The following is a 26,447-nucleotide window of genomic DNA, read 5'->3' on the forward strand; positions in this document are numbered from 1 at the left end:
ATACAGGTATTGTCATCCTCAGTTTCCCTCAGGAGATGCAGAAGAAAGAGGGGTTCACACAGTGAGTGGGGGGCAGAGCCTGACAAAGGTTCTTGTCTTGTGGCTTCTGGGCCTTTTATTCTGGAAATTTCCAAACACTACCAAAGGACAACAATGAATTACTTTGTATGCGACACCCATCTTCAATAATGACCAACTCCTGATGGATCTGGTTTCATTTCTCCTCACCCCGGTGCATGTCTCCCCATTATTTTGAAGCAAACACCAAATTTATCATTTCACCTGTAGACACATTAGTACCTATCTCTAAAGTTTAAGAACCCCTTTTTATTTTTAGATTTTATTTATTTATTTTTAGAGAGAGGGGAAGGGAGGGGGAAGGTGTGGTTGCCTCTCTCACACCCCCAGCTGGGGACCTGGCCCCCAACCCAGGCATGTGCCCTGACTGGGAATCAAACCAGCAACCCTTTGGTTCTCAGGCCGGCACTCAATCTACTGAGCCACACCACCCAGGTAATAAGAATCCCTTAAAAAAAAAAAAAACCCTGACAAAACTTATCACACCTAAGACAAATAATAATCCTAATATCGTCAACTATTCAGTCAGTATTCAGCTTTTCCTGTTTCTTTTTTTTCTGGTAGCTTTATCTTTTTAAAACAGCTTTACTGAACTCAAACTCATCCATTTACAGTGTACAATTCAACAGTTTTTAGTGTATCACAGAGTTGTCCGACCATCATCACAGGCAATTTTAGCACATTTTCATCATCCCCCCAAAAAAACACCACATCCCTTAGCCATCACCCCAACTGCCCCAGCCTTCAACCCCTGCCTTAGACAACCACTAATCCACTTTTTATTCTATAGATTTGCCTTTTCTGGTAGTCCTTTTGTGTCTGGCTTCTTTCACATAGCATAATGTTTCAAGATCCGTCCATGTGCAGCATGTATCAGTGCTTCCTTTCTTTTTATTGCGCAATAACATTCTATTGCATGGATATAACACATTGTATTTATTCAGTTATCAGTTGATGGATATTTTGGGTTGTTTCTACTTCGGAGCTATTATTAATAAAGCTTTTATGAATATCCATGTAAGAGGTTTTTGGATAGACGTGATTTTATTTATCTTGGCATATACTTAGGAGTTGAATTGCTGGATCATATGCTAACTCTGTTTCACTGTTTCAGGAACTGTCTCATAATTTTTTAAAAGTTTGCTTTATGCCCTGGCTCGTGTGGCACAGTGGATTGAGTGCCGGCCTGGGAACCAAAGGGTTGCTGGTTTGATTCCCAGTCAGACACATGCCTGGGTTGAGGGCCAGGTCCCCAATTGGGGGTGCACAAGAGGCAACCACACATTGATGTTTCTTGTCCTCTCTTTCTCCCCCCCTTCCCCTCTCTCTAAAAATAAATAAATAAAATATTTTTTTAAATGTTAAAAATCCACTTTCTGCTTATTAATACTGTAGCGAAATTCAGGGCTTTTTTTCCAATGTTTATTTTTTAGACAAAGTTTTATTGAAGCATATATTAACGTAAGCGCAGATTGTAATGATGGCTAGATAAATTATCACAATGTGAGCACCCCATCCTGGCTTCTGAAGTGGAAGCGGTCGCAAAGTGAGGAGCAGCCCCCCACCCCCATCCCACCCCGGAACTCGACCATCTGGCCTCTGTAAGCTTCCCTCGCCTACAGTCCGTCTGTGGGAGCTGGGGGGGGGGGTGGGTTGCTGAGGCCCATCCCCTGCTGGCGGTCGGGGCAGCAGTCCCCGCACACAGGAAGCCCTGGCCGCGGAGTGGTTGGGCCGCTCACACAGGGCCCAGCAGCCGCCGTCCCCACGTGGCCACGTTGCCGGGGGCGGAAATCAGGCTGCAGGTTGCAGGGGTCGCTGCTGTGCTCAGTCACAGGGGCGGTCGCGGCCCCTCCTAGAAGCTGATGGCTGGTTGACAGGGTGGTGCGCGGTCCTGCTTTTTAAATCATTATTCTCTAGACACAAGCATATCCTTGGTACCTTTTCCAGGGTGGAGACTCTATGTTCTTATCTTCAAAAGGATAAATAAAAGGGGTTCTTGGAAAATTATTCTTGCCTTTCCTGAGCGCATACAGCTAAGGTCTGAAGTTCTTGATGTCCTTCAGGTCAAGACGGGAGGAGGCCCCACTTCTGCAGAAGCAGGAGCCAGAGCCCACCCAGGATGACAACTGTGGATGGAAACACGGAGGCCCAGGATGAGAATTCCCAGGCACCTGCATCTTCAGATTCCAATCCCCAGCCGGCTACTTTCTTAGCTCCCCACAGCGTTAAGTCTGAGCCGTTGCCCGCTAAGGACTTGAATGGGGAGGGACAGACTATTGACATCTGGTGTGATGAAGACATTGACAAAGCAGTGGAGGCCACAGACAGAGCAGGGTCCAGGGTCGATGCCGCCCCCGACCGACCGTACTGGGCCAGCAAAACTGAGTACCTCTTGGCCCAGGTGGGCTTCTCTGTGGGGCTGGTCTCCACCTGGCGCTTCCCTTACCTGTGTTTTCGCAACGGTGGAGGTAAACCTGGGGACCAGGAATCTTGGGCCCATGAAGGGGCGAGGAGCCAGAGGCTCGTCTTGGCTACTCCAGGGTCTCTGAGATGTGTAGGGGTTGAGGATTTGGGATCCTGAATGGGAGAGGATCTAAGTATATGAACACTTAGGATGCTGGGAGGGTGGAAGCAGGATATTCGAAGACTTGGTTTCATAAGGATGGTGAGGCTGGGGGGTCTGAGTCAGGAGGGGGAGTAGAAGCTAGGTATCTGAGTCTTCCAGGAGCTAGGGGCCAAGGGACTGGACACCTGGGGCGGTGAGGGTTGCGGAAATAATTGAAGCCTGATGCCTGTGACCCTGAGGGAGGTCAGTGGTAGGGAACGTGTTTTCCTGGACTCCCCCAAAAGTCCGGGCACTCAAAGACCAGATGGGTCTCAGAGTCCCTCCTTAAATCCCCCCACACAGGGAGTTTTCTCCTCATCTACGTTCTTCTGCTGTTCTTGGTGGAGATTCCTCTCCTCCTGGTGGAGATGGCGGCGGGTCAGAGGACGCGCCAGGGCGGCATCGGCGTGTGGAAGATCATCAGCCCCTGGACTGGCGGTGTGGGGTACACCAGCTTCCTGGTGAGGAGCCCTGGGCTGCCCAGGCCTCCCCTTCACACCCCACCCTGACCCCAACCCTTGTCCTGGAATGGGTTCCATGGCTCAGGTCCCTTCAGTCCCTCTGTCAAGTCCCCCCCCTCCCGCTGGCCCGCCCCCAGAAGTCTATATGCTCCCCAGGTGTGTGTCGTCGTGGGCATGTACTACAGTGTGCTCGTGGCCTGGGGCCTCTTCTGTTTGGGTCAGTTCTTGCAGTCCCCACCGCCTTGGGCAGTGTGCCCCTTACTGAGGAACTCCAGTGATTTTGGTGAGAAGAGGGAAGAAAAGGGCAAGTGAGAGGGCTGAGAAAAGGATAGGGGGGCAAAGGAAAAAGAGGGTCATGGAGAGAAGGGGAGGGAGGGGGAAAAGGGGGCACCCGGCCTTGCAGTTTCCTCCATGGCCAGTTCGCCGCAGATCCCGAATGCACACGGACAAAACCCACCGTGTACTTCTGGTACCAGCACGTGCTGAAGGCCACAGACAAAATCGAGCTAGGCGGGCTCCCGGTCATGCATCTCAGCATCTCTCTCTTCGTGACCTGGTTACTAATCTGTGCCTCCACGGTCAAAGGGCTGAAGGCCACTGGGAAGGTGAGCTACCCTCTGACTTACTAACCTGATAGACCCCCCAGGCCCCTAACATTCTCCCAGCCTGATGCCAGTAGGTCTGCAACTTCTCCCTCATCCTCATCTCACCCCTGATTCCCTGTAGTTTTTCTTTTTCTTTTTAAAAAACTTGTATTCATTTTCAGAGAGAGGGGACGGGAGGGAGAAAGTGAGGGAGAGAAACATCAATGTGTGGTTGTCTCTCAGGCACCCCCACCTGGGGACAGGCCTGCAACCCAGGCGTGTGCCCTGACTGGGAATTGAACTGGTGACCCTTTGGTTCACAGGCTGGCGCTCAACCCACTGAGCCACGCCAGCCCAGAATGATGCCCCATAGTTTTGATCCTTCTATCCCAGCTTTCGCCTTTGCTGAACTCTGAGTCATGCTTCCCACCCAGGTGCTGTATATCTCAGTCTTCCTTCCCTACACCATCCTTTTCTGTGTCCTTATCCGGAGCCTCATGCTGAAAGGAGCCAGATATGGTCTCAAGAGTTTGTTGGCTGCCAAGGTGAGGTGTCTGCCACCCTTTAATCCTTGTATTCCAATGGGGGTGGGGGTGGGGGTCAGGGACAGCGTGGTTGTCTGTCTGGCAGAGGCCCTCCTAGCTCCTGCTTTCACTCCCTTCTCCTCGTCTTCTAGCTGCATCCCCATCACCGCCCCCGCCGCCCTACCCCCGCCCCCGCCCAGATTTACGTCCCCATTGGCAGGCACGTCTCCTCCCCAGGTGCCTGCCCTGTACTCTGTGGCGGTGTGGCAGCAGGCAGCGAACCAGCTGCTCCTGACCATGGGCTCTGGCTTTGGCTGCTTCACGGCCATCAGCTCATACATGCCTCAGGCCAACAACTGCGTGGCTGATGCCTTTGCCGTGGCCCTTCTCAGCCTGGGGGCCTCGCTGGCGGCCACAGTGTCTGCATCGGCCATAATGGGCCACTTGGCCACACAGATCAACGAACAGTGCTACCTGATGTGAGCATAATCCTTCGCATGGGAGACCAAAGTCTTAGGGATAGCTCGTGGACCTCCAGCCTAGGCCTCCGCCCTCAGGGATGTGGGCTCCGTCAATATGCGCACCTCACACTGGAGCATCTTGCACCTTAGGAACACTTAAATGTCTCTGTCTCTTTAAGAGCTGGCTTTCTAAACTAGGAAAACCCCAAACGTGGAGGGTTTCAAAGGTGTGTTTGCCCATTCACCGCATTCTTCACTGGAGTCTGTCGTGGAAGAATTAGGGGACACCTCCAGCTGAACCATTAGACCAAAAAAAAGGGGGGGGGCCCACGACACCAGAGCCCCATAGCCTCTCCCCTATTTTCTTCTCCTGTGGTATTCATTTCAAAAGTACTTATCAGACATTTATTTATAAAACATCACCTATGTACCAGCCCCTGTGTGGAGTTCTGGATACACAGCCAATGGTGACCCAGAGTGTCATCCCTGCCCTCAGGAGAATTGCAGTCTCCTGAAGAAGCAGATACTAAACATAATCACAAACTAGATGATAACTGATCACAGGGAGGATGGGGAGACGAAGGAGGGAGCTTCTAACTTCCTGGGGCCATCAGAGAAGGCTTCCTGGTGAAGGCAATTCCAAGCTGAGTTTGTCTCCCGACAAATAATCAGTGCTCGTATTCTTTCAAATATTTTCCATTCATAGACCTATATATAAGAACATCCCATTTTTTAAACAATTGGATGTAGTATGCTACTTTCTACAACTAGTTGATTTGACCTTCTAAGAATAGGTCTTGAAAACTTCCCATGCCCTGGCTGAGGTGGCTCAGTGGATTGAGTGGCAGCCTGTGAACCGAAAGGTCGATAGTTCAATTCCCCATCAGGGCCCAAGCCTGGGTTGTGGCTCAGGTCCCCGGTTGGCGGTGCACGAGAGGCAACCCATCAATGCATCCTTCATACGTTGATGTTTCTCTCCCTCTCTTTCTCTCTCCCATTCCCTCTCTCTAAAAAATAAATAAAACCATTTTTTTTTTAATTTAAAGACTTATTTATTTTTAGAGGGGAAGAGAGGGAGAAAGTGAGGGAGAGAAACAATGTGTGATTGCCTCTCACGCGCCACGTGGGGGACCTGGCCTGCAACCCAGGCATATGCCCTGACTGGGAATCGAACCGGCGACCCTTTGGTTCACAGGCTGGTGCTCAATCCACTGAGCCACACCAGCCAGGACTAAATTATATATATATTTGAAAAGCACTCCCCTATTACCACCACCCCAAAAAAAACTTTCCATGGCAGGACCTAGAGTTCAGGGAGCTGAGTGAGGATGTATAGGAATTTGCCATGTGGAGAATGGTAGAACTGGGGTAGACTGCATGCGGGCAGAGCAGGGCAGCTCCGGGCAGAGGGACATCATGTAGCAAAGATACGAGACAAGCGAGAGCAGGGCGAGGCAAAGGGTTAGTAGTTGCCCATGGCTGACGTGTGTAAGGTGAAGACATTTGTGACTTAAGAGGTTGGAAGGGCCAGCAGGTCAGGAAAGCTGAGGAACTTGAATGTATCCCGTGGTTGTCCAGGAGGAGGTAATGGTCCCGAAACCCCCCATGATACTGCAGGAGAGGTCCGTCCAGAGGGTCATTAAGTCACCCACTCTCTGGTGACTGGCCACCGGTGTCAGGCCACGAATGCTGGGATCCTCAAGACCTCGGCTTCAGTAAACGCTTTACTTTGAACCAGATCAGAAACTGAGACAGTGATTTCCCGTCTCACCTAGAAAATGAAAGAACAGGAGTTGTCTTAAAGGCTCAAATGACCTGATGTGATTCTCCCCTGTCCCCAGGAATGCTAAGAGAGTGATGAGCCTGGTAACTACTGGGGCGCTGCCTCCCGAGCTCCGGCTCCCGGCCAGTCTGCGTTATGATATGAGCGCCAGCTACCCCACGTGGCTTGCCAAGCTCCCTGAACGGACCAGAAGCATGCTCCGGCCCTATGTGTCCAACTGTGACTTATCTGAGCAACTGGAGGAGGTAGGAAGGTGCCAGGGTGGGGTCCTAGAGTTCCCTCCAATCCCCCAGCATGCTAGCAACTTCAGCCCTCCTGATGTGTCTGTAAAATCCAGAAAGGTGATTCCCAGCAGCAGCCTGGGGACCAAGACAAGGTTTGCAGTTTCCAATGGGGACAGGACAGTCGTACGTAGGTAGCCTCTGCAGCACCAAGCATTAGGGTTCACAGAAGCCTGTTCAGCGCAACCCAGGAGAGTTGCTAGACCAGCAGCTGTCGCAGGAGGATGTCCTTGTGCCTCAAGGCTGGAGGAGCGTCACAATGTCCACAGACAGTGCTAAGAGGCTTCCCTGGGAGGGGACAGGAATGGAGTTGGGACCCTATGGACTGAGCTCTGGGCCCTCACCGTGCCTCCCTTCACTCACAGGTGACGGAGGGTGCAGAGGTGGCCTTTGTGGCATTTACCGTCATTGCCTCTGCCTTTCCTGGACCCAGCCTGTGGGCCACCACCATCTTCATGTTGCTGGTGACCATAGGGCTGAGCACCATGACAGGGATCCTGCAGGGCATCATTACCCCACTCCAGGACAGCTTCTTCTCACTTAGGAAACACCCAAAGCTGCTCACAGGTACTCTGACCTCCGCCCCCGCCCCCACAGGTGGCCCTAGTTGAGCTTCATGAACCCCACTGGGACTCTGACCCGTGATCCGAGTCTTGTTTGTTCCTCCAGTGGGTGTCTGTGTGCTCATGTTCCTGGGCAGCCTGGTCTTCGTGAGGCCCTCGGGCAGCTACTATGTGACCCTGCTGGATGATTACTGGGTACCTCTGGTCCTCTTCTGCATCCTCATCCTGGAGAACGTGGCTGTGGCCTGGATCTATGGCGCCAGGAGGTGATGGCCCAAGCCAGAGTCTCCCTCCATGCACGCACACACCCAGGGTCTCTGGGAAGCGCTGGCCCCTCCCCCTCACACCAGCAGGTCTCCGATCCCAGGGCTGTGGGCAGCTCCCAGGAGGACGCGCAGGAGAAGGGCACGCACTGGCTTCTGGAGAAAATTCATGGAAAATGGCGAAGTGGTGAACAGTCTCTATCAAGTGCTCAGGGCTCCCCAGCCCTACTTTTAACCAGGGTTGTCCGAACATCCGAAACACACAATCTCTTGCTTCTCAAAGTGTGCTCCATGGACCAGCAGCATTCGCCTCGCCTGGGAGCATTACAAATGCAGCCCTGGCTGGTGTGGCTCAGTGGATTGAGCGCCGGCCTGCAGACCAAAGGGTCAGCGGTTTGATTCCCAGTCAGGGCACACGCCTGGGTTGCAGGCCAGGTCCCAGGTTGAGGGCATGTGAGAAGCAACCAACCACACATTGATGTTTCTCTCCTTCTCTTTCTCCCTCCCTTCCCCTCTCTCTAAAAATAAATAAATAAAATCTTTAAAAGAAAAGAAATGCAGAGCGTCAGGCTCCACCCCAGACCTTGGAATTGGAATGTGTAGCTGCATTTTAACAAAAACCCTAAGTGATCGGTACACACACTGACATTTGCATAGCACTGTGTAATAATCCCAGGGTGGTGGTCTTTCCCAGGGATAGTGGTTCTTTTCTTTTATAAGATTTTATTTATTTTTAGAGAGAGGGGAAGGAAGGGAGAAAGAGGGAGAGAAATATCAATGTGTGGTTGCCTCCTGCGCGCCCCCAGTTGGGGACCTGGCCCACAACCCAGGCATGTGCCCTGACTGGGAATTGAACCTGCAACCCTTGGGTTCAAAGGCTGGCATTCAATCCACTGAGCCACACCAGCCAGGACGACAGTGGTTCTTGGCATCAGTTTGCTCATTCTCACACTCTCTTATGCGCAAATATTTCGTAGGGCTTCCCCACGTGCCAAGCGGGTCTCATGGTGAGTGCTGGGGATACTGGGATAAATTGGATTTAGTTTTTTCTCTCAGAGTCCAAAGAGCAAGATGGAGAGGCAGACCCCTGGGCAGCATGGTAGGCTTATGCTAGCGGCAGCCAAGGGGACTGGAGAAGCACAGACGGCTGGCTAAAGAAGACAGGAAAGTCAGGCAAGGAGGGGCCTCCTGAACAGAACCTACACAGACGAAGGAAGAGGGAGATGGTCATCCTAGGCAGCCGGAACCAGGGTAGCTCATGTAACGGACTTAAGAAGCTGTAGCATAGAAGGCTGGGTATACGGGCCAGAAAGGAACGACATAAATGTAGTTTGGCACATGGGAGGCCCTCATGAAAATGAGGCTTTCATCCTGAGGGGGAAGAGGGATAGAAATGTTTTTTTAAGTCCCGGGGCTGGGATAGAAATTCGCTGGCGAACGGATGGATGAGAGATAAGAAGACCGGTTTGGAGGCGAACAGAAAGGTCAAAGAAACATTAGAGGCTCTGTCCTGGGCTAGGTTTGGACTGTCCCCTCCCCCAAGGCTGGGCAAGGCCCGACGGGCCCTGGCAAAGCCTCCCGACCCTTCCCTCCCAGGTTCCGTGCAGACCTGATTATCATGTTGGGCCGCCCCATCTCTTCCATCTACCGTGGCCTGTGGAGCTTCGTGTCTCCCGTGGTGCTGCTGGCCCTGTTTGCAAGCACCCTCCTTCAGCTTTGCCTGACGCCCCTCTCCTACGTGGCCTGGAACTCAAGTGCTGTGAGCCCCCCTCCGCAGACCCCGGACCTCAGACCCCCTCTTAGGGAGCGGGGACGGACCTTTCCACCCCCTTTTGCCTCTGGGACTCAGTCATCTTATTCCCTGGGAGCTCTGTTATCTCGCCTCTTGCCTTGGTTTACCTCCCGCCCCCTTCTGCGTCTCACGGCGGGGAAGCTGGGCGTTCTAAGCCTTCGTCCCGTTTCTCCACAGTCAAGTGAAATGATCCGACAGTATCCGTCATGGGCTAAAGTCTTGCTCACAGTCGTCACTGTCATTACCATCTTGCCCATCCCCGCCTACTTCCTGTCCACCCTCTGGGACGCGTCTGTCCCCGCCCCCAAGAGGTGCAGCCGACCCCGCGTAGGTGTTAAACCCAAAGCTGAAGGGGCTCCTGGAAGCCCCGCCCACGGCCAAGAAGAGGAATAAAAACAGGTGACCAGAGAAAAACACTTTCTGTCACGTGTAACTTCTCTTGACAATGAACACTTGGCTCCTCGGGAGTAACATCACTGGCTTTTCACAGTGGAGCTCCCGGCTGGCCAGCTGACGCGGGAAGAGGTCCGTGTAGCAACTGCTGACGACGTAACTGGCCCCGACCGTCTTGTGCTTTTCGGGGTTGGGCACGTTTTTCTGGCTGATGGGGATGCACATAGTCATTCTTTGCATCTCCCACACTTGGCCTCACCAACCTGGTGTCCTTTGACTCCCAGTATTTGGCTGATGGGGGCACCGACGCCGCCTGCCCTAGGCGACCCTGCCCTCGGCCCGTGTGAAGCCAGGGCAAGCGTGGTGGCAGCACACGCTCAGAGAAAATGTTCTTTCACCCTAAAGAAGTGTCCAGCTCCCTGTCTTGCCTTCCCTCGACTCTTAAATTCAAATGGTGGAATCCCAGATCGGCTCCACCTGGTGCTTCCTGGAAGTGAACTGGACCAGATGGAGGCAATTTGCTCCAAAAATGGCGGTTTCACCGATTGTGCCCAGGGGTTCCATGTCTGCTGATTGGTGACCTCCTCACATGTCTCTCCAATACTGGGAATAGTGATTACTTTACCCAGACTCCCAAGGGGCTGGAAACTTGACCAAACGTCATCTGTTTTTCCTCAGGTGGCCTTGATGCCTGAAGGAAGAGTATTTGGCAAGGAACACTGGGGAGAGTGGGAGCTGTCCGCCCAGATGGAAGAGGACCCACGGAGGACTGCACGTGGGGCAATGTGACACTAAAGATAAACAACGTACCATATGATAGGACACCTAAAATAAAAAATAAAAATATTTTAACACTCCTCTTTCACTGCATAGATGAGCATACAAGAAATTAAGGGAAATCTTTAAGAGGCCAAAAATTAAGCCTAAGCTGGAATTCAGATAGATAAGCCAATGTTTTTTGTTTTTGTTTATTTATTTATTTATTTATAGAGTGAGGGGAAGGAAGGGAGAAAAAGAGGAAGAGAAACATCAATGTGTGGTTGCCTCTCGCGCCCCCAACTGGTGACCTGGCTGGAGATGGGGGCCCACAACCCAGGCATGTGCCCTGACTGGGAATCAAGCCCGTGACCCTTTGATTCGCATACCTGCGCTCAATCCACTGAAACACCCCAGATAAGCCAATGTTAAAGCCAGTAACTGCGTCCAGGCAATTGCCGCTCTCTGGTAACTTAGCTTGGTTTTAAAGGTAGGCGCAGACAGAGCCTTGCGTCCATGAATGAAAAGGAAAACCTCGTATGCAAAAAGTCCGGAGCAAAGAGGAGTGAATGAATAGGGGCGGGGCCCGGGGCGCGGCTGGGAGTCCGTATGGGACACCTCAGATGTGAGCACCTCCAGGTGAGTCGCCTAAATCACCTTCCTGCTGCAGCGAAATATTCAGACCGCCTGTGGTCCCCGAAGTGGTGGCTCCTGCGGACCCGAGGACCTCAGTTGCGCGCACACAGGACCCCCGGCCCCCGCCCCCGCTAGTGCTCGCGGAAGCGACGGGGCTTCTCTGGACTCACGCTTCAGTGGCGGATAAAGGGATTGGGGGTGCAGTAGTCTTGACCTCTCGGGGAGCCAGGCGACTGTTCCTCCGACTAGCATCCCTCCACCTCTGGACCCAGACGTCCGAGCCTCCCCTCCCAACTCCCTTTCCACAAATTTAGGGGCACGACGCCCTGAGTCTGGGAGGGGCGGGGCGGGTGGTAAAAGCCAGAGGGTGGCAGAGGTCTGGTGGCGCATCTGGCCCCCCAGCCGCCTCCATGGTCAGGAGAACCAGCTGAAGTTGATAACGATCAAATCAAAACATTCATTGAGACCAATTAACATTATACCACTTGGGAGACAGCTGACATACTGAAAACATCCAAATCAATAAAGTTATTGGTGAAAATGAAAAATGTGCCTTTTATTTTACAGAAAAAAACGAAGTGGACCTTTTGGCCAACTCCATTGTTTGAACGCCCTAGGTGGCCAGCTCTGGGCCAAGGCGGCCCCCTCAGGGTGTTACTAACAGGGTGTCCAGCAAAAACAAAGGTGACCCAAGAATGGTCAGGAGACAGAATCTTTCACTTTCAAAGCAGGTCTGTATAACCCTCCCCCTTTGGGTCTCAGTCATTATTCAGAAAGCAGCCAAGAGGAAGCCCCTCTAGAAAACACTCCCACTTTAGTGACCAAACTCCCTGACTGGGGCGTATGGACCAGGAGGAGGAGAGGAAGGTAGAGTCAGAAACCTACTTTTGAACTGATTTTTTGAGGAAACTGTTCCAATAATAATACCAGATGCCGGTAGATGGCAGGGAAAGGAGAAGGTCCCATCCATCCGGTCCTGTCATGATGGACTGGCTGCACTTTGTCTCACGCGTGGGCTCGCTGCTGCTCCCTAGTGGACGCCATCAGCTTTTAACTCAACGGTGCTCAACGGGCAGAGAACCAGGCCCGGTCGTTCATGGGGAACCTCTGTAAATGGGGGTCCCTGCTGAGCCAGCGGCTTTGCTTCAGGCAGTGGCGTGGGGGATAATGTTCCCTCCACAGGGGTAGCGGCTCCTTTTCCGTTGCAAAACTGATGAACGAGGACCAGCCGGCTGCGCTTCGGAATATACCGCTTACACTGAACCACTTCAGACCTCACTGGTTGTCCAGTTGGAGCTGACCTATTCCAAAATGGAAATGTAAGGCCAGGGGGGTCACGGGCCTCCAAGGGTCAGGCGGTGGTTTTCAAGGGGAGCTTCCTAGCAAGCCTAGCTGCCTTTTCTGGAAAGGGGTGCACATGGGGGCTGCCACAGGCAGGTGGCGCTGTTGTACTGGCGAAGGGCCTCGGTCCTCTGACCGCCAGTAAGTCATGAAAGCCGTGATTTTTCCCTTTCTCCCTCGGGATTCTGGGCTGTTTCTGCAGGCCACCCCCGGGAGGACGGCAATCCCCTCAGCCTTATGGGACATTCACAGTAAGAACACGTGAAGCCTCAGTGGATGTCACAACGGCACAATGAATTGGTCCAAAGGTCCCTCCTTCACAAGGTCCCAGCTTTCCTTCCCCCACTGTGAGCCTGAATTCAGATGCCTTTTTCTCCTTGGGGAACATGGTCCGAAGGGTCTAACATGCACGAGTCAGGGATTACAGCATCAGCTGGAGTGAAATTTCTGCCTGGGGGACATATTGTCCCCAAGATCCATAAAGGCTACTCCTTGGTGGGCTTCCTTTGTAGTTAAGGCTGCAGGACCATCAGTACGCCCTTTCAAAGTTATGAAGTGTCTGTTTGAGCCCCGATAGTCCTCAGGGTGGTGACTGAGATGGCAGGACCTTCACTTTTGTCTTCGTTCAAGGCCCATCATCCTTACTTTACTGTGGCTGGGTGGTAGGCAAAGCAGTTGAGGTTGTTACTAAAAAGTCATTTCTTCCAAAGGTGTGCAAATGGCCAAGAAACACATGAAAAGAAGTTCAATGTGCTCAGTTGGTTGGAGCATCCTTCTGTGCATGGAAGGGTTGTCGGTTTGATTCCCGGTCAGGACACATACCGACACATACCTAGGTTGTGGGTTTGATCCCATTTTGGGTGCGTACAAGAGGCAATCAATCGATGTTTCTCACTCACATCTCTCTCTGAAATCAATGAAAACATGTCCTGGCTGGTGTGGGTCAGTGGATTGAGCAGCGGCCTGCAAACCAAAGGATCACCATTTCGATTCCATCAGGGCACACACCTGGGCTGCGGGCCAGCTCCCCAGGTGGGCGTGCGTGAGAGGTAACTGATCAATGTTTCTCTTAGCACATCAATGTTTCTCTTCTCTTTCTCCCTCCTGTCCCCTCTGAAGATAAATAAAATCTTTAAAGAAAAAAGAAAATCAATGAAAACATGTCCGTGGGTGAGGATTTAAAAAAAAGAAGTTCAACATCATTAGTCATTAGGGAAACATAAGTCAAACCTTATATCCCTATTGAATGAAGGAGATACCACTTCACACTTACCAGGATATTGATAGTCCAAAAAGTTAAACAAAAATAAAATCAGTAATTCCACTTGTAGTTATATACCCAAAAGAACTGAAAACATGTGTTCAAACAAAGACTTGCATATGAACATTCATAGCAGCATCATTCATAATTGACAAAAAGTAGAAACTACCCAAATGTCTGTCAACAGATGAATGGGTAAAATAAAAGGGACATATCCATATTGTGGATATTATTCAGCCACAGAAAGGAATGAAAAGACTGTGCTAAGTGAAAGAAGTCAGATACAAAATACCACATATTTTATGACTTCACTTATATAAATACCCAGAATAGGCAAACCCATAGAGATAGAGAACATGTTACAGAAACAGGGGAGTCCAAAAATCCCCGGAGTTTGCGGCTGGGGGGTGGGGAGAAGGAAGCAGCTTTCAGAATGCCTCCACATGCCTGAGGCTGGTGGCTGGTGTCTTTCATTATGCAAAATTGCTTGGATGCTTCCAAGGCCTCAGGTGGATGGGAGGAGTCTTGAACCAGGGGACGCTATGGAAAGCACACAGAGCCTATGTGGGGTTCTGTGAATGGTCAGAACTGTTGGCAACACCCACTGCGTCAGAGGACGCAGTCAGGGATATATAGGCAGCTGCGAACACTTTAGGGGGGCATGCTCTGGGGCTGTCTCCCTCACTGGCGGGTGTTCCCAGGGGTGCTCTGGAGAAGGAGAGGAGATCCACGCGGTTTACAGAAAGAAAACAGTTTGCAAGGAGGCTGAGAATCCCAGCGGTTTTGTATTGAGAGCTGAAGGGCACCACAGCACAGAAAGGACCTCCCCAATCAGATTGAGTGATTGGCAGCTGCTGGTAAAGCTGAACTGTGTTTGGGAAGTAGGGAAACGGTGTTTCTGACCTTCCTAAAACTGGCTAGGTTTGGTAGGGGGCGAGGCAAGGATATGTGTAACTGTTAAGTAAACAATTTTCACTCAACTGAAGTATTAAGAGTTGTAATTCTGGCGGCGGGCAATCGGACCCCTAACTAAAGAGCCCGTGGGTTAGTTTTCAATTGGAGGAGCCCAGGGGCTCTGTAACAAACAGACTCGTGGGGCCATGGGCTGGGTGGGGAAGAGAATGAGAAGTGAGTTCTTTTCTTTTTTTATCCTCACTTGAGGAGATGCTAATTGATTTTCTAGAGAGAGGGGAAGGGATGGGGAGAGAGAGGGAGAGAAATATTGACGGGAGAGAGATACATCAATCAGTTGCCTCTCCTACATGTCCCGACTCAAGGACTGAACCCACAACCTAGGCTTACGTATTCTTCTGTTGACGGTCACTCCCCCTGTCTCGCATGTGAGACCTGGAGCAGACATCTTGGGGGAGCCTTGCTGAACCCCAAGCTTGTGGGTGCCACAGCTGTCGCACACCATCAGCAGCCCCTCCATGGGACTGTAGACTAGCAGATCATGGCTATGTTGCCCACTCTTGGTTCATGGACACCCAGTCACTGGCCTTCCTTGCTGGTGACCTGTCATCACTCCTAAGAGAGAATATCTTCCACCTTCATAATGACCCAGTTAAACTATGTGGCTTCAAAAGCCACAGAGCCAGGCCTTGGCTGGTATGGCTCAGTGGATTGAGCGCCATCTTGCAAACCAAAGTGTCACTGGTTCAATTCCCAGTCAGGGCACATGCCTGGGTTGTGGGCCGGGTCCCCAGTTGGGGGTGTGCAAGAGGCAGCCACACATTGGTGTTTCTTTCCTGCTCTTTCTCTCTCCCGCCCCTTTATAAATAAATAAATAAATAAATTTAAAACAAAACAGCAGCACAAGGACAAGTGGACAATTTTCCTTTGTGGTCATCAATTGTCATGCAAAGGGGTTAGAATATCCACCACTGGGGCCATGGAATGGAGACGTGAAATAGGTTAATGGAAGGAAAACACAGAAGCAGGGAAGATTTAACATATAAACTTACAGCAGTACTTCAGGGTAATTCCTCAAGAGTACCCAGCCTCCCCTTAAATTAAGGGACTTTTGGTTTCCAAATTGGTTTATGTGTGGAAATGAAGTGAGAGGTTGTACGTAATTCCCTATTGTGATGGCTCATTGCAGATTTCTACCCACCAGAGCTGAGTTTTCCTGACATCTAGATATTTCAACAGAGATAAATTAATGAAAGAGTCTCAGAACACTGGGAAAGCAGTAGAAGGAGCATTGGCACCGAAACAGTACATGCAGGAAGCAGATAGCACCCCAGGACTGGGAAACAAAGGGAAGGAAACAGTTACCAGAGCCCCGGAGGAGCTGAAACCCAGACTAGAAGAGGGGGCTGGCTGGCTGGCTGGAGCTGGTGTGACTCAGGAGCTACAATAAGACTGGGTGGGAAAAGCTGCAAGCTGCTACCAACTGTTGCTGTCAGAGGAAACCGAGTTCTGGAGCGACGTGCTGGAACGGGAAGCAAACGGGAAAGACCAAGACCCTTCTTTCTCCTCTAGGGTCTCCCTCTAGCGCCCCCTTTAGGCAGAGCCTAGTAGGAACCCAGCTGGCAAAGTAGAATCGCTTGCAGCCCCCAGACCCGGCATCGCAGAGCCGCAGAGTATAGAAGGGCCGATGTGGAGCTGAGACACAAGAGCTGAACAACACAGTGTGCCCACTGAGTGACATCCTAGGACTCTGAAGCACTTGACATTTCCAAATACTAACTAGTGTTTTCCAAAGGCTTTGGGGCCAGACGGCCCATAGTTCTCTTCAAACTTGGCCACTTTCTAGCTGTGTGACCTTGTGTGAGTCACTTACCTCTGCTTCAGTTGTTTTATTTATTTTTTATTTTTTTATTTTTAGAGAGAGGGGGAGAAACATCTATGTGTGGTTGTCTCTTGCACACCCCCAACCGGGGACTCCACCTGCAACCCAGGCACATGCCCTGACTGGGAATCGAACCAGCGATTCTTTGCTTCGCAGGCTGGCACTCAATCCACTGAGCCACGCCAACCAGGGCCTGTGCCTCAATTTTCTTATCTGAAAAACGGAGACATTAGTACCTACCTTAGATGGCTGTCATGAGAATTCATTGGTCTGGTATGTGTGAACCACTGAACACAATGCCAGACACATAGAGCCCTGTGTTAGCTGCTGTCATCATTGCCACCGCTGTCATTATCGCTATTTATTACTACTTGAGTTAGTGAGGACCACTTCAGCATCTTCGAGAGAAATCTGGTTGCCACACAACGCTTGGCGATATTTCAAAGCCACTCTACACCCAAAGTGGCAGATAGTTGGATTTCCTCCAATTTGGAGAAAGGATGTTTTGGTTTTGGTCTCTGGATGTGTTGGTTGTTGGTGGCATTCTTGCTATTTAACTAATAATTGCTGTCAGTTCAGCCTTGTCATTACCAGTTTAGTTTATTATGGGTTGTTTAGTTAAACTGCATGCATAATGATGCATATCTGCTTCAATTCCATGTGTGCGTGGCCTGTAATTTTCCACTAATTAGACTTTTTAAAGACACATATGCAGTTATCTACTCAAATTTGCATCATCTGTTCCCCCGTTGCCAAAGCAGATGTACACAGCGCCCACCCATCCCCACTCCAAGAAATAATTCACTTTCATCACTGAGTTCTTTTTCTGCTATAAAGTAGGAAGTAGGGCGGTTGCAGATGGTTCTTGTCCCACTAAAGTGAGAACCATCAAAGTAGTGCAGACACGAGGCGCCAGGCCTGAGTCAAATAGGAATAGCGGGGCTAAGAGGAGAACAGAGCCCAAGATCATGGAAATCTGGCAGCAAACTGACCAAGGACCTCAAACTGACCCCCAGCTCCAGCTCCCCCAAAAAACAATTCAGACACCACCAGTTCCCCAAGAATCAAGCATCCAGACACCTCAAATCAAATGGCTTTATTTCCCCAGTGTGGGGAGATGTGGGTGGGCTCTGTGGTCCACGTACCCCCAGGACCCTATAGCCTTCTCCCGCCCAGCAGGCTGTGGCAGGGTCTTCAGATGGGGTGTTCCTGGGCTCCAGAGGCTGATCCTCCCAGAGTGGGGCTGGTTCTGGCAGGGGCCAGGCCTGCTGTGGTTCTGATGGCTGAGACTCCCTGCAGTGGTCCCGACAGTGATCCAGGTGGTAGTCCATGGCATGGGACCCACCTCAAGACAAGGCCACCTCTTACAGGGATTCAGGACCAGCTAGGCTTTACTCTGGGAGCAAAATATTCCCCATGGGGGCTACTCCCTGAAGTCTGCCAACAGGATTCAGTCTGGGGGAAAGAGAGAAAAGAGAACAGGTGGTGGGCATAGAGAGGAGGACAGGAAAAAGGGAGACTGGCAAAAAGGAGAGAGACCCATGAAAAGCCCAAAGGAAACCAAGAGAGTGAATCAGAGACAAAGAAAGGGCGGCGAAAGAGAAAGAGATACGGGAACAGAGACCTGGAAATCAGGCACACAGGAGTAGGTAGTGCCAGAGGCCGGACATACACACAGGTAGACCCTACACACTGACCTTTGGGCCCAGGTGGGGCTGGGGGCGGGGGTCCCCCTGGAGGAAGCAACGCAGAGCGGCTCAGGGCCTCAGCCACCCAGCCCAGGGCACGGCTACAGTACTGGACCTGGGGAGCAAACGGGAGACATCAGGGCACAGATGGAAATCCACTGCCTCCCAGGCGGCCCACACTCCCTCAGCCTGGCCTGGAGGACTCACCTGCTGTTCTAGCCCTTTCAGACGCTGCTCGTACTCGCGGATCTGTCTCAGCTGCTTTAACGCCGTGTCCACCCTTGGGCACGCAGGAATCCAGGTTTGTGTCTGCGGCCCACCAGCCCCACCCACCATAAGCCCCGCCCCCCTGGAGCCCCGCCTTCCTCCTGCCATTCCAGGACCCCGCCCACTCAGGCTCCGCCTCTAGCCTGAGGCTTTACTAACCCCAGCCCATCCTCCCCCAATTTCAGCGCCCCCGAGGCAAGAAACCCCGCCCTCACTTCTGCGACGTGCGCTTCAGACGTTCCGAGTCACTTTCCCGCTTGTCCCTCGCACGCGCCAGTAGGAAATTCTCCTTCCGCACCGATTCCCACGTCAACAGCTGCCTTTCAGCGTCCTTAGGGAGGTGGACCCCTGAAGGGCAGGGTCAGAACAGAGTAAAGGGCCTGCCAGTCCTTGGGAAATGCCCACTCCAAGGCCACGCCCCCTGACAGCTTAAGTCCTGCCCACTGGTTCTTCCGGACATCCTCCCCAGCCTATCCATGTTCTTCTTTCTCTCCGGGTCCCGCCCCTTGAGTTTCTCTCTTTTGCGCCAAGACCCGCTCTCACGAAAATGCTTCGGTGAGCTGGCTCGGTGACTGCTCAATCGACTGATGAGGAGGCGCACGTGAGAGATGATGATGAAGGGTGGGGCCAGCGCAGGCCGAGAGTGAAATTCCCGGATGAGGCCATAGCGTTGCGCCTTCCAATAGAGGTCGCTGTTGCCCTGTACTTTGCCAAAGGTGTAGCTGTGGGGACCAGAAGTCAAGAGTCACCAGAGGTCAAAGCCCAGTCAAGGGAGGTGGATCAAGGTTAGAAGTCAGGAAATATGTTCAAAGTGCAAAGCAGAAGGAAGATGTCAGAATCAATAACGTCAGAGGTTATTACAGGATGCAATTAGTAGTTAGGATAGGGTTAGAGGTCAAGTTGAGAATGATGTCATGGATTAGGGTAGAGGTTAAAGTCAGGTTCAAAAGTCAGTCTGAACACCAATAATAAAATCAGAAATAAAAATGGGGGCATTATTACCAACCTTACAGAAATAAAGATTGTAAGAGAATACTATCAACAATTGTAAGCCAACAAAAAAAGACAACCCAGATGAAACGGAAAAGTTCCTAGAAACACACAAATTACCTAAAATGACACATGAAGAAATAGAAAAGCTCAAAAGACCTATAACAAGTAAAGAGATAACTAATTTAAAAATAAACAAACAAACAAAAAAAAAAAGCCCAGAACCAGGCTTCACTCGTGAATTATACCAAGCATTTAAAAAACAACACCAATATTTTTCAAACTCTTTTGAAAAGGTAAATAGGAGAAAATATTTCCTGATTCATTCTGTGAGGCTAGCATTATCATGTTAACAATATCAAAAAATAAAATTACAGATCATTATTCTTTATTAATATACATGCAAAAATTCTCAACAAAATACTAGCAAACCTCCTTCAGAAGACTATTAAAAGGATTATACACTATGACCAAATAGAATTTATCACAGGAATGCAAAGGTTGGTTCTACATATAAAAATCAACCAATGTAATACACCACTTTAATAGAACAAAAAAAAAAAAATCACAGAAATCTCAATTGACACAGAAAAGGCATTTGAAAAAAAATTCCAACAGCTCTTCATGATTAAAAAAAAATAACCCTCAGAAAAGAATAAAAGGAAACTTCCTCAACATGGTAAAGGGTAATTATTAAAAACCCACAGTTAACATCATAGTTAATGGAGAAAGACTGAGATCTTTCCCTTAAGATCAGGAACAAGACAAGGATGCCTACATTCCACCACTGCTATTTATTGCTGTACTGGAAGTTCTAGCCAGAGCAATTAGACAAGAAAAAGAAATAAAAGGCATCCAAAATGGAAAGGAAGAAGTATAGCTATCTCTATTCACAGATGACATGATCCTATTATAGAAAATCCCAGAGAATCACAAGAAAACTACTAGAGCTAATAAATGAACTCAGTGAAGATGCGGGGTACAAAATCAACAAACAAAAATCAATTGTGTTTTTATACACCTACCATGACTGAGCCAAAAAGGAAATAAAGAAGGCAATTCCATCACAATAGAATCTAAAAGAGTAAAGCACCTAGAAATAAATTTAATCAAGAAGGTGAAAGACTTGTACACTAAAAGTTACAAAACAATGCTGAAAGAAATGTAAAAGATACCCTAAATAAATGGAAAGACATCCTGTGCCCATGAGTACAAAGACTTTATATTGTTAAGATGTCAGTACTACCCAAAGCAATCTACAGTAACAATTGCAATCTCTAAATTCCAACAGCTTTTTAAGTAGAAATGGAAAGACCAGTCCTTTCATATATATGGAACTGCAAAGACCCCAAATGCCAAAACAATCTTGAAAAAGAACAAAGTCGAAGGACTCACATTTCCCAATTTCAAAAATTTACTATCAAATCAAACATTATGTTTCTGGCATAAGAATAGACATATAAACCAATGGAATAGAACTGAGAGTCTAGCCCTGGCTGGTGTGGCTCAGTGGAATGAGTGCCAGCCCATGAACTAAAAGGTCACCAGTTCAATTCCTGGTTGGGGCACATAACTGGATTGTGGGCCAGGTCCCTGGGTAGGGGCATGTGAGAGGCAACTAACATTGATGTTTCTCTCCCTCTCTTTCTCCCTCCTTTCCCCTCTCTCTAAAAGTAAATAAATAAAATCTTTTTAAAAAATAACTGGCATATAATAAGCAACACTGAACAATATATTAAATTTTTTAAAAAAGAATTGAGAGTCTAGAAATAAACCCATATGCCTATGAGTGTTATAGCTCAAATTGTGCCCACTGTCAAAGATGTATTGAAAGAAATCCTAACCCCCAGGACCTCAGAATGTGACCTTATTTGGAAATAGGATCTTTATAAAGGTAATCGAGTTAAAAGGAGGTCAATAGGGTTGGCCCTAATCCAATATGACCAGTGGCCCTATAAAAAAGGGAAATTTGGACGTAGACACGCGCACAGCAAGAACACCTTGTAGTGAAGGAAGGGATTGGAATGGTGCATCTGCAAGCCAAAGGTTGCTGGAAATCCGCCAGAAGCTAAGAGAGGGGCATGAGACAATTCTCTGTCTCGGGCCTCAGAAGGAATCAACCCTGTCCATACCTTGAGTTTGGACATCTAGTTTCCAGAACTGTCAAACAATAAGCTTCCATAATTTAAAAGCCCCCCACTTTTTGGTACTTTGTTAGGGAAGCCCTAGGAAACTAATATAATGGGAAATTGATTCAGAGAGCCTGGTCCATTCTGTGAGGGGAAAACAGCCTCTTCAACTAATAGTCCTGAAAGAAGTAGATTTCTACATGCAAAAAGAATATAGTTGGGTCCTTACCTCACACCATATACAAAAATTAAGTCAAAACGGACTACCGACCTAAATATTAGAGCTAAAACCATAAAACATAGGAGTAAATCTTCACAACTTTGGATTTGGCAATGAGTACTTAGATATGACACCATAGGTACAAGTAACAGAGGAAAAAATAAACAAATTGGACCTCATCAAAACTTAAAACTTTTGCACATCAAAGGATATTAAGAAAAGCAAAAGGCAACCAACAGAATAGGAGAAAATATTTGCAAATCATGTATCTGATAGGAGTTTAGAATCCAGAATATATTAAAATGTACAACAAAGAACCCAATTAAAAACTAGGCAAAAAACTTGAATAGACATTTCTCCAAAGATGTACAAGTGAGGGCACATGGAAAGATCCTCAGCATCACTGGTCATTAGAGAAATGCAAATCCAAACCACCATGAAATGACCAGTTCATACCCACTAAGATGGCTACAACTTTCTAACAAGGAAAACAACTGTTGGCAGACATGTAGAAAAATTGGAACTCTCATAAATTGTTAGTGGGGATGTAGAATGGTACAGCTCCTGTAAAAGCCAATTTAGTGGTTCCTCAAAAAGCAAAACATAGAATTACCATATGACCCAGCATTCTATTCTAGTAATACCCAAAAGATATAAAAACAAAAATTTCAACAGGTACGTGAATACCAATGTTCATAGCAGCATTATCGCAATAGCCAGATGGAAACAATCCAAGGTTCCATCAACAGATAAATAAACAAAATGTCTTAGATCAAAACGATGGAATATTACTCAGCCATAAAAAGGAACAGAGCACCAATAGCGGCCACAACATGAATGCACTTTGAAAACTTTATGGTAAGTGAAATAAGCCAGACACAAATGGACAGATAGCGTATGATTCTACTTATAAGAAACATCAAATACAGGCAAAGACATAGAAACATAAAGTAGATTAGTGGTTATCAGGAACAGAGGAAGGGAGAAATGGGGAGTTATTGCTTGCTTAATGGGTACACACTTTCTGTTTGGAGCGATGAAAATGGTGATGGTTACAAAAATTGTAAGTGTAACTAATGCCAGTGAATTGTATACTTAAAATGGCAAAAAGGGTGAATTCATGTTATATATATTTTGGCACAATTTAAAAAAATTTTAATCCTAGCTGGTGTGGCTCAGTGGATTGAGCGCCAGCCTGCAAACCAGAGGGTCGCCAGTTCGATTCCCAGTCACGGCACATACCTGGGTCACAGGCCAGGTCCCCTATTGGGGGCACAAGAGAGGCAACCACACATTGATGTTTCTCTCCCTCTCTTTCTCTCTCCCTTCCCCTCTCTCTAAAAATAACAAATAAATATATATTTTTTAAAATTCTAAACATTCAGCCTGGGTTCAGGGAGTGGATCTGAGTCCCAAGTCCAGTCAGGAGCAGAGTCTGATTGGGTCTGGGAACCAGCCAGCATCAGACTTGAGTCAGAGTTCAGGGACTAAAGATGAAATGATTAAGCTGAGATCAAGAATCATGCTGGGGTCAAGGGTCAGGTTGGGGTCAAGAGTTAAGCTGGGGTCAAGGGTCATGGTGGGTGACATCACATCGGAGAGGGCAGGGCCTCCTACCTGAACATGGCGATGAGGAGATTGACCAGCAGGATGTTGGCCACGAGCAGGAAGATGACGAGAAGGAGCACCACCAGCCAGTTGGCATACATGGAGACGCAGGCGCCTGCCTGGGCCCCGGACGGGCGCGCCCAGAAGCCCATTTCCGATGAGCAGTTGACGTGCTCCATGAGGGCCGCTGTGAAGGGAGACACTCAGACATGGGGGCTGAGAGGCAGGGACCTAAGGAAGCCAGAAATCCGGAGGGGTGTGGGGGAGCAGAGACCCTGAGAGTGGGAGACAGGATCCCAGAAAGCGAGGGGGACAAGCCCCAAAGAAACTCGGGAGGGGTCAGAGACCTAGAGACAGGGGACAGAGATACAGAGAGAAGAGGACAGGGTCCCATAGGGATGAAGGGGAGGGGGGACCTGCTCAGAGACCCACAGAGACAGAGACTTGGCGAGAAGGGTAGAGAGACGCAGAGACGGGGGATTAGAGAGGAGGAACCCCCAGGGAGGGTGTCGGGCCCCCTCCCCTTGTACCGTCCATTTCCTCCTGGGGGATCTGCCCGAAGATCTGCAGGTACGGCCGGTAGAAGACACGGCGCAGGATTTTCGAGAGGTCTTGATCCTGGGGCCTAAGGAGACCCTCCGTGGCCACCCCGTAGGCGACCAGCCACACGCCAAGGAAGAAGAGGAAGAAGAACACGTCCTTCATCTGCAGGAGAGGAAGATGAGACCAAGCGTGGCCCCGCCCTTCCCGGCTGTGGCCCCGCCCCCGGCCCCACCCACTCACCATCTTGCTCACGATGACGATCTTGGGCCCCAGCTGTTTATTGACCGTGAAGATGTGCAGCAGGCGCAGCGTGAAGATCATGAAGTCGAGGCAGAGGACAGTACGGCCCAGGTCATACAGGCCCGGGATCAGCCTGGGGTGTGGGGAGAGGAGGCAGGGGTCACTCAAGGTCACAGGGTGCATGGGAAAACCTGCACCTTCCCCACACCAGGCTTCAGAGGAGGCTGGGGCCTCCCCACGGCGGGAATCGGGACCCTCCCATTGGCCCGGGCTGTCCTCAGATTTCACAATGCCCATGGGCTGCGCCAGCGCTGCACTGATGAACGACGGCCTTAAAAAAACCGGGAGGCCCCTGGAATAATCAGGTTGGAAAAACTGCTGGAATATGTCCATCCTCTAAAAGGCAAAATATAGAGAGTTCTAGCAAACCAATAATCAGAAGACAAACGACCAAACAGGAAAGTGAATAAAGGCTGCCCCACACTTCACAAAGGAAGGTCAAATGGCCAATAACGCCAGCGAAGTCTCTGGGGAAAATGAAAATTATATTTCTATTTGGCATCATCACGTTCTTCAACAATGGAGGGATTCAAAACCTGGAGTAAAAGGCACTACATTAAAATCTTTTTAAAACTGATTTGAGAGAGAGAGAGAGAGAGAGAGAAAGAGTGAGAGAGAGATTTGTGGAAACCTATTTATGCATCCTTGGTTGCTTCTTGTACGTGCCCTGAGCAGAGACTGAACCGCAACCTTGGCGTATAGGGGTGACGCTCTAACCGACTGAGCTCCCCAGCCAGGGCCACAACATTAAAATTCAAAACAAAATTGTTTTAGAAGAATTTGTTGATGAGCTTGAGATACGATAAGATGTCATATAAGAAAAAAAAGCCTTATCTACAGGACATAAATTCACAACAGAGGAAAAGATTGATGAATTTGACTACTTTGAAATATGACTTTTCTGTGCATCAAAAGATAACATCAATAGGATGGACAGAGAAAGGCAATCTCTCTGCCCAAAACGCACAGCCTAAATTTGCTCATGAGAGAACATCAGACAAACCCAAATGGAGCAAATTCTACAAAATAACTGGTCTGGACTATTCAAAGTGTTAAGGTCATAAAGGTCAAAGAAGGACTGAAGAGCTGCCCCAGGTTGGAGAAGATTAAAAAGACATGAAAACCAAAGGCAATATGGGGTCTTGGATTGGCTCCTAGGCCAGAAAAAGGACATCAGTGGGACAGAGGGTGAAATTTGAATAAAATTTCCTGGTTTTGATGATGTAAGATGTTAACCTTTGGGGGATCTGGGTGAAAGGTGTCCAGGAATTCTCTGTACTGTGTTTGCAATATTTTTTTTTAGTCTCAGGTTATTTCAAAATGAAAAGTTACAGAGTAAAAGAATGCCTCAGCTAACACAGAAAAGTAAAAAGACAAGCTGCAGGCTGTGAGACAATATTTAGAACAAAACTAACAAGGATTAGGATACAGAGTTTAAGGAGAGAACCTACCAAAATATATATAAACATAAAAATTTTAAGTGAGGGCCAAGTTATGAAGAGACAGTTGACAAAAGTCCATGTGACCATTAGCTATGAAAAGATGCCCAATCTAACTAGCAGTCAGAGATGCATAATTTTAAAAAGAGAGGTCATTTTTACCCATCGGAGTGGCAAAAAGATTCTAAAAGTTAAATTGAGAGCTACAAAGTTTTAAAGATTGAAAATACTAGATTTTGTCAAGCATGTCCTCAAGAGGGTACTCTCTTGCCCTGGCTGGTGTGGCTCAGTGGATTGAGCACAGGCCTATGAACCAAAAGGTCGCCAGTTCAATGCCCAGTTGGGGCACATGCCTGGGTTGTGGGCCAGGTCCCCAGTTTGGGGTGCGCAAGAGGCAACCACACACTGATGTTTCTCTCCCTCTTCTTCTCTCCCTTCCCCTGTCTCTAAAAATAAATAAATAAAATAGTTAAAAAAAAAAAAAGAGGGTACTCTCTTACCCTGATGGTGGGTATGTAAGCAGGTGAAGCTATTTTCCTGGACATCTACCCACATCAGGGATATATGTACACGTCTGCTCACAATATTTAAAGCTGGAATGTTGTTATTCTATTACTCTGGAATAATAAAAAAAATTAGAAACAACCAACATGTCTATCTGGAAGGCATGGGCAAAACAGAATGTTT

The 26,447-nt window shown here is 49.0% G+C and overlaps 2 protein-coding genes across 2 annotated transcripts in view; one reads left to right on the forward strand and one right to left on the reverse strand.

The window, feature by feature from the left end:
- The first annotated feature begins 2,197 nt into the window (after positions 1-2,197).
- Positions 2,198-10,135, forward strand: LOC149994839 (orphan sodium- and chloride-dependent neurotransmitter transporter NTT5-like). The gene is made up of 11 exons (XM_090259090.1): positions 2,198-2,546; positions 2,987-3,144; positions 3,564-3,749; positions 4,163-4,273; positions 4,490-4,731; positions 6,555-6,741; positions 7,143-7,344; positions 7,447-7,606; positions 9,200-9,362; positions 9,573-9,722; positions 10,073-10,135. Exons 1-11 carry the CDS (start codon positions 2,198-2,200, stop codon positions 10,133-10,135), a joined length of 1,971 nt encoding a protein of 656 aa, XP_090115216.1.
- A 7,522-nt stretch (positions 10,136-17,657) lies between these two features.
- TRPM4 (transient receptor potential cation channel subfamily M member 4) overlaps positions 17,658-26,447 on the reverse strand; it is a 38,759-nt gene continuing 29,969 nt past the window's right edge. The window contains exons 18-25 of the mRNA XM_090261358.1: positions 24,262-24,394; positions 24,009-24,183; positions 23,488-23,665; positions 19,075-19,253; positions 18,747-18,879; positions 18,472-18,544; positions 18,274-18,379; positions 17,658-18,031 (exon numbers count right to left, since the gene is read on the reverse strand). Coding sequence (XP_090117484.1) covers positions 18,027-18,031; positions 18,274-18,379; positions 18,472-18,544; positions 18,747-18,879; positions 19,075-19,253; positions 23,488-23,665; positions 24,009-24,183; positions 24,262-24,394 — 982 coding nt within the window. The 3' untranslated portion in view covers positions 17,658-18,026. The remainder of the gene's footprint in view (positions 18,032-18,273; positions 18,380-18,471; positions 18,545-18,746; positions 18,880-19,074; positions 19,254-23,487; positions 23,666-24,008; positions 24,184-24,261; positions 24,395-26,447) is intronic.

The sequence above is a fragment of the Furipterus horrens genome, unplaced genomic scaffold (genome assembly GCF_987537825.1).
Source record: "Furipterus horrens unplaced genomic scaffold, mFurHor1.1.pri manual_scaffold_13, whole genome shotgun sequence".
Classification (NCBI taxonomy): domain Eukaryota; kingdom Metazoa; phylum Chordata; class Mammalia; order Chiroptera; family Furipteridae; genus Furipterus; species Furipterus horrens.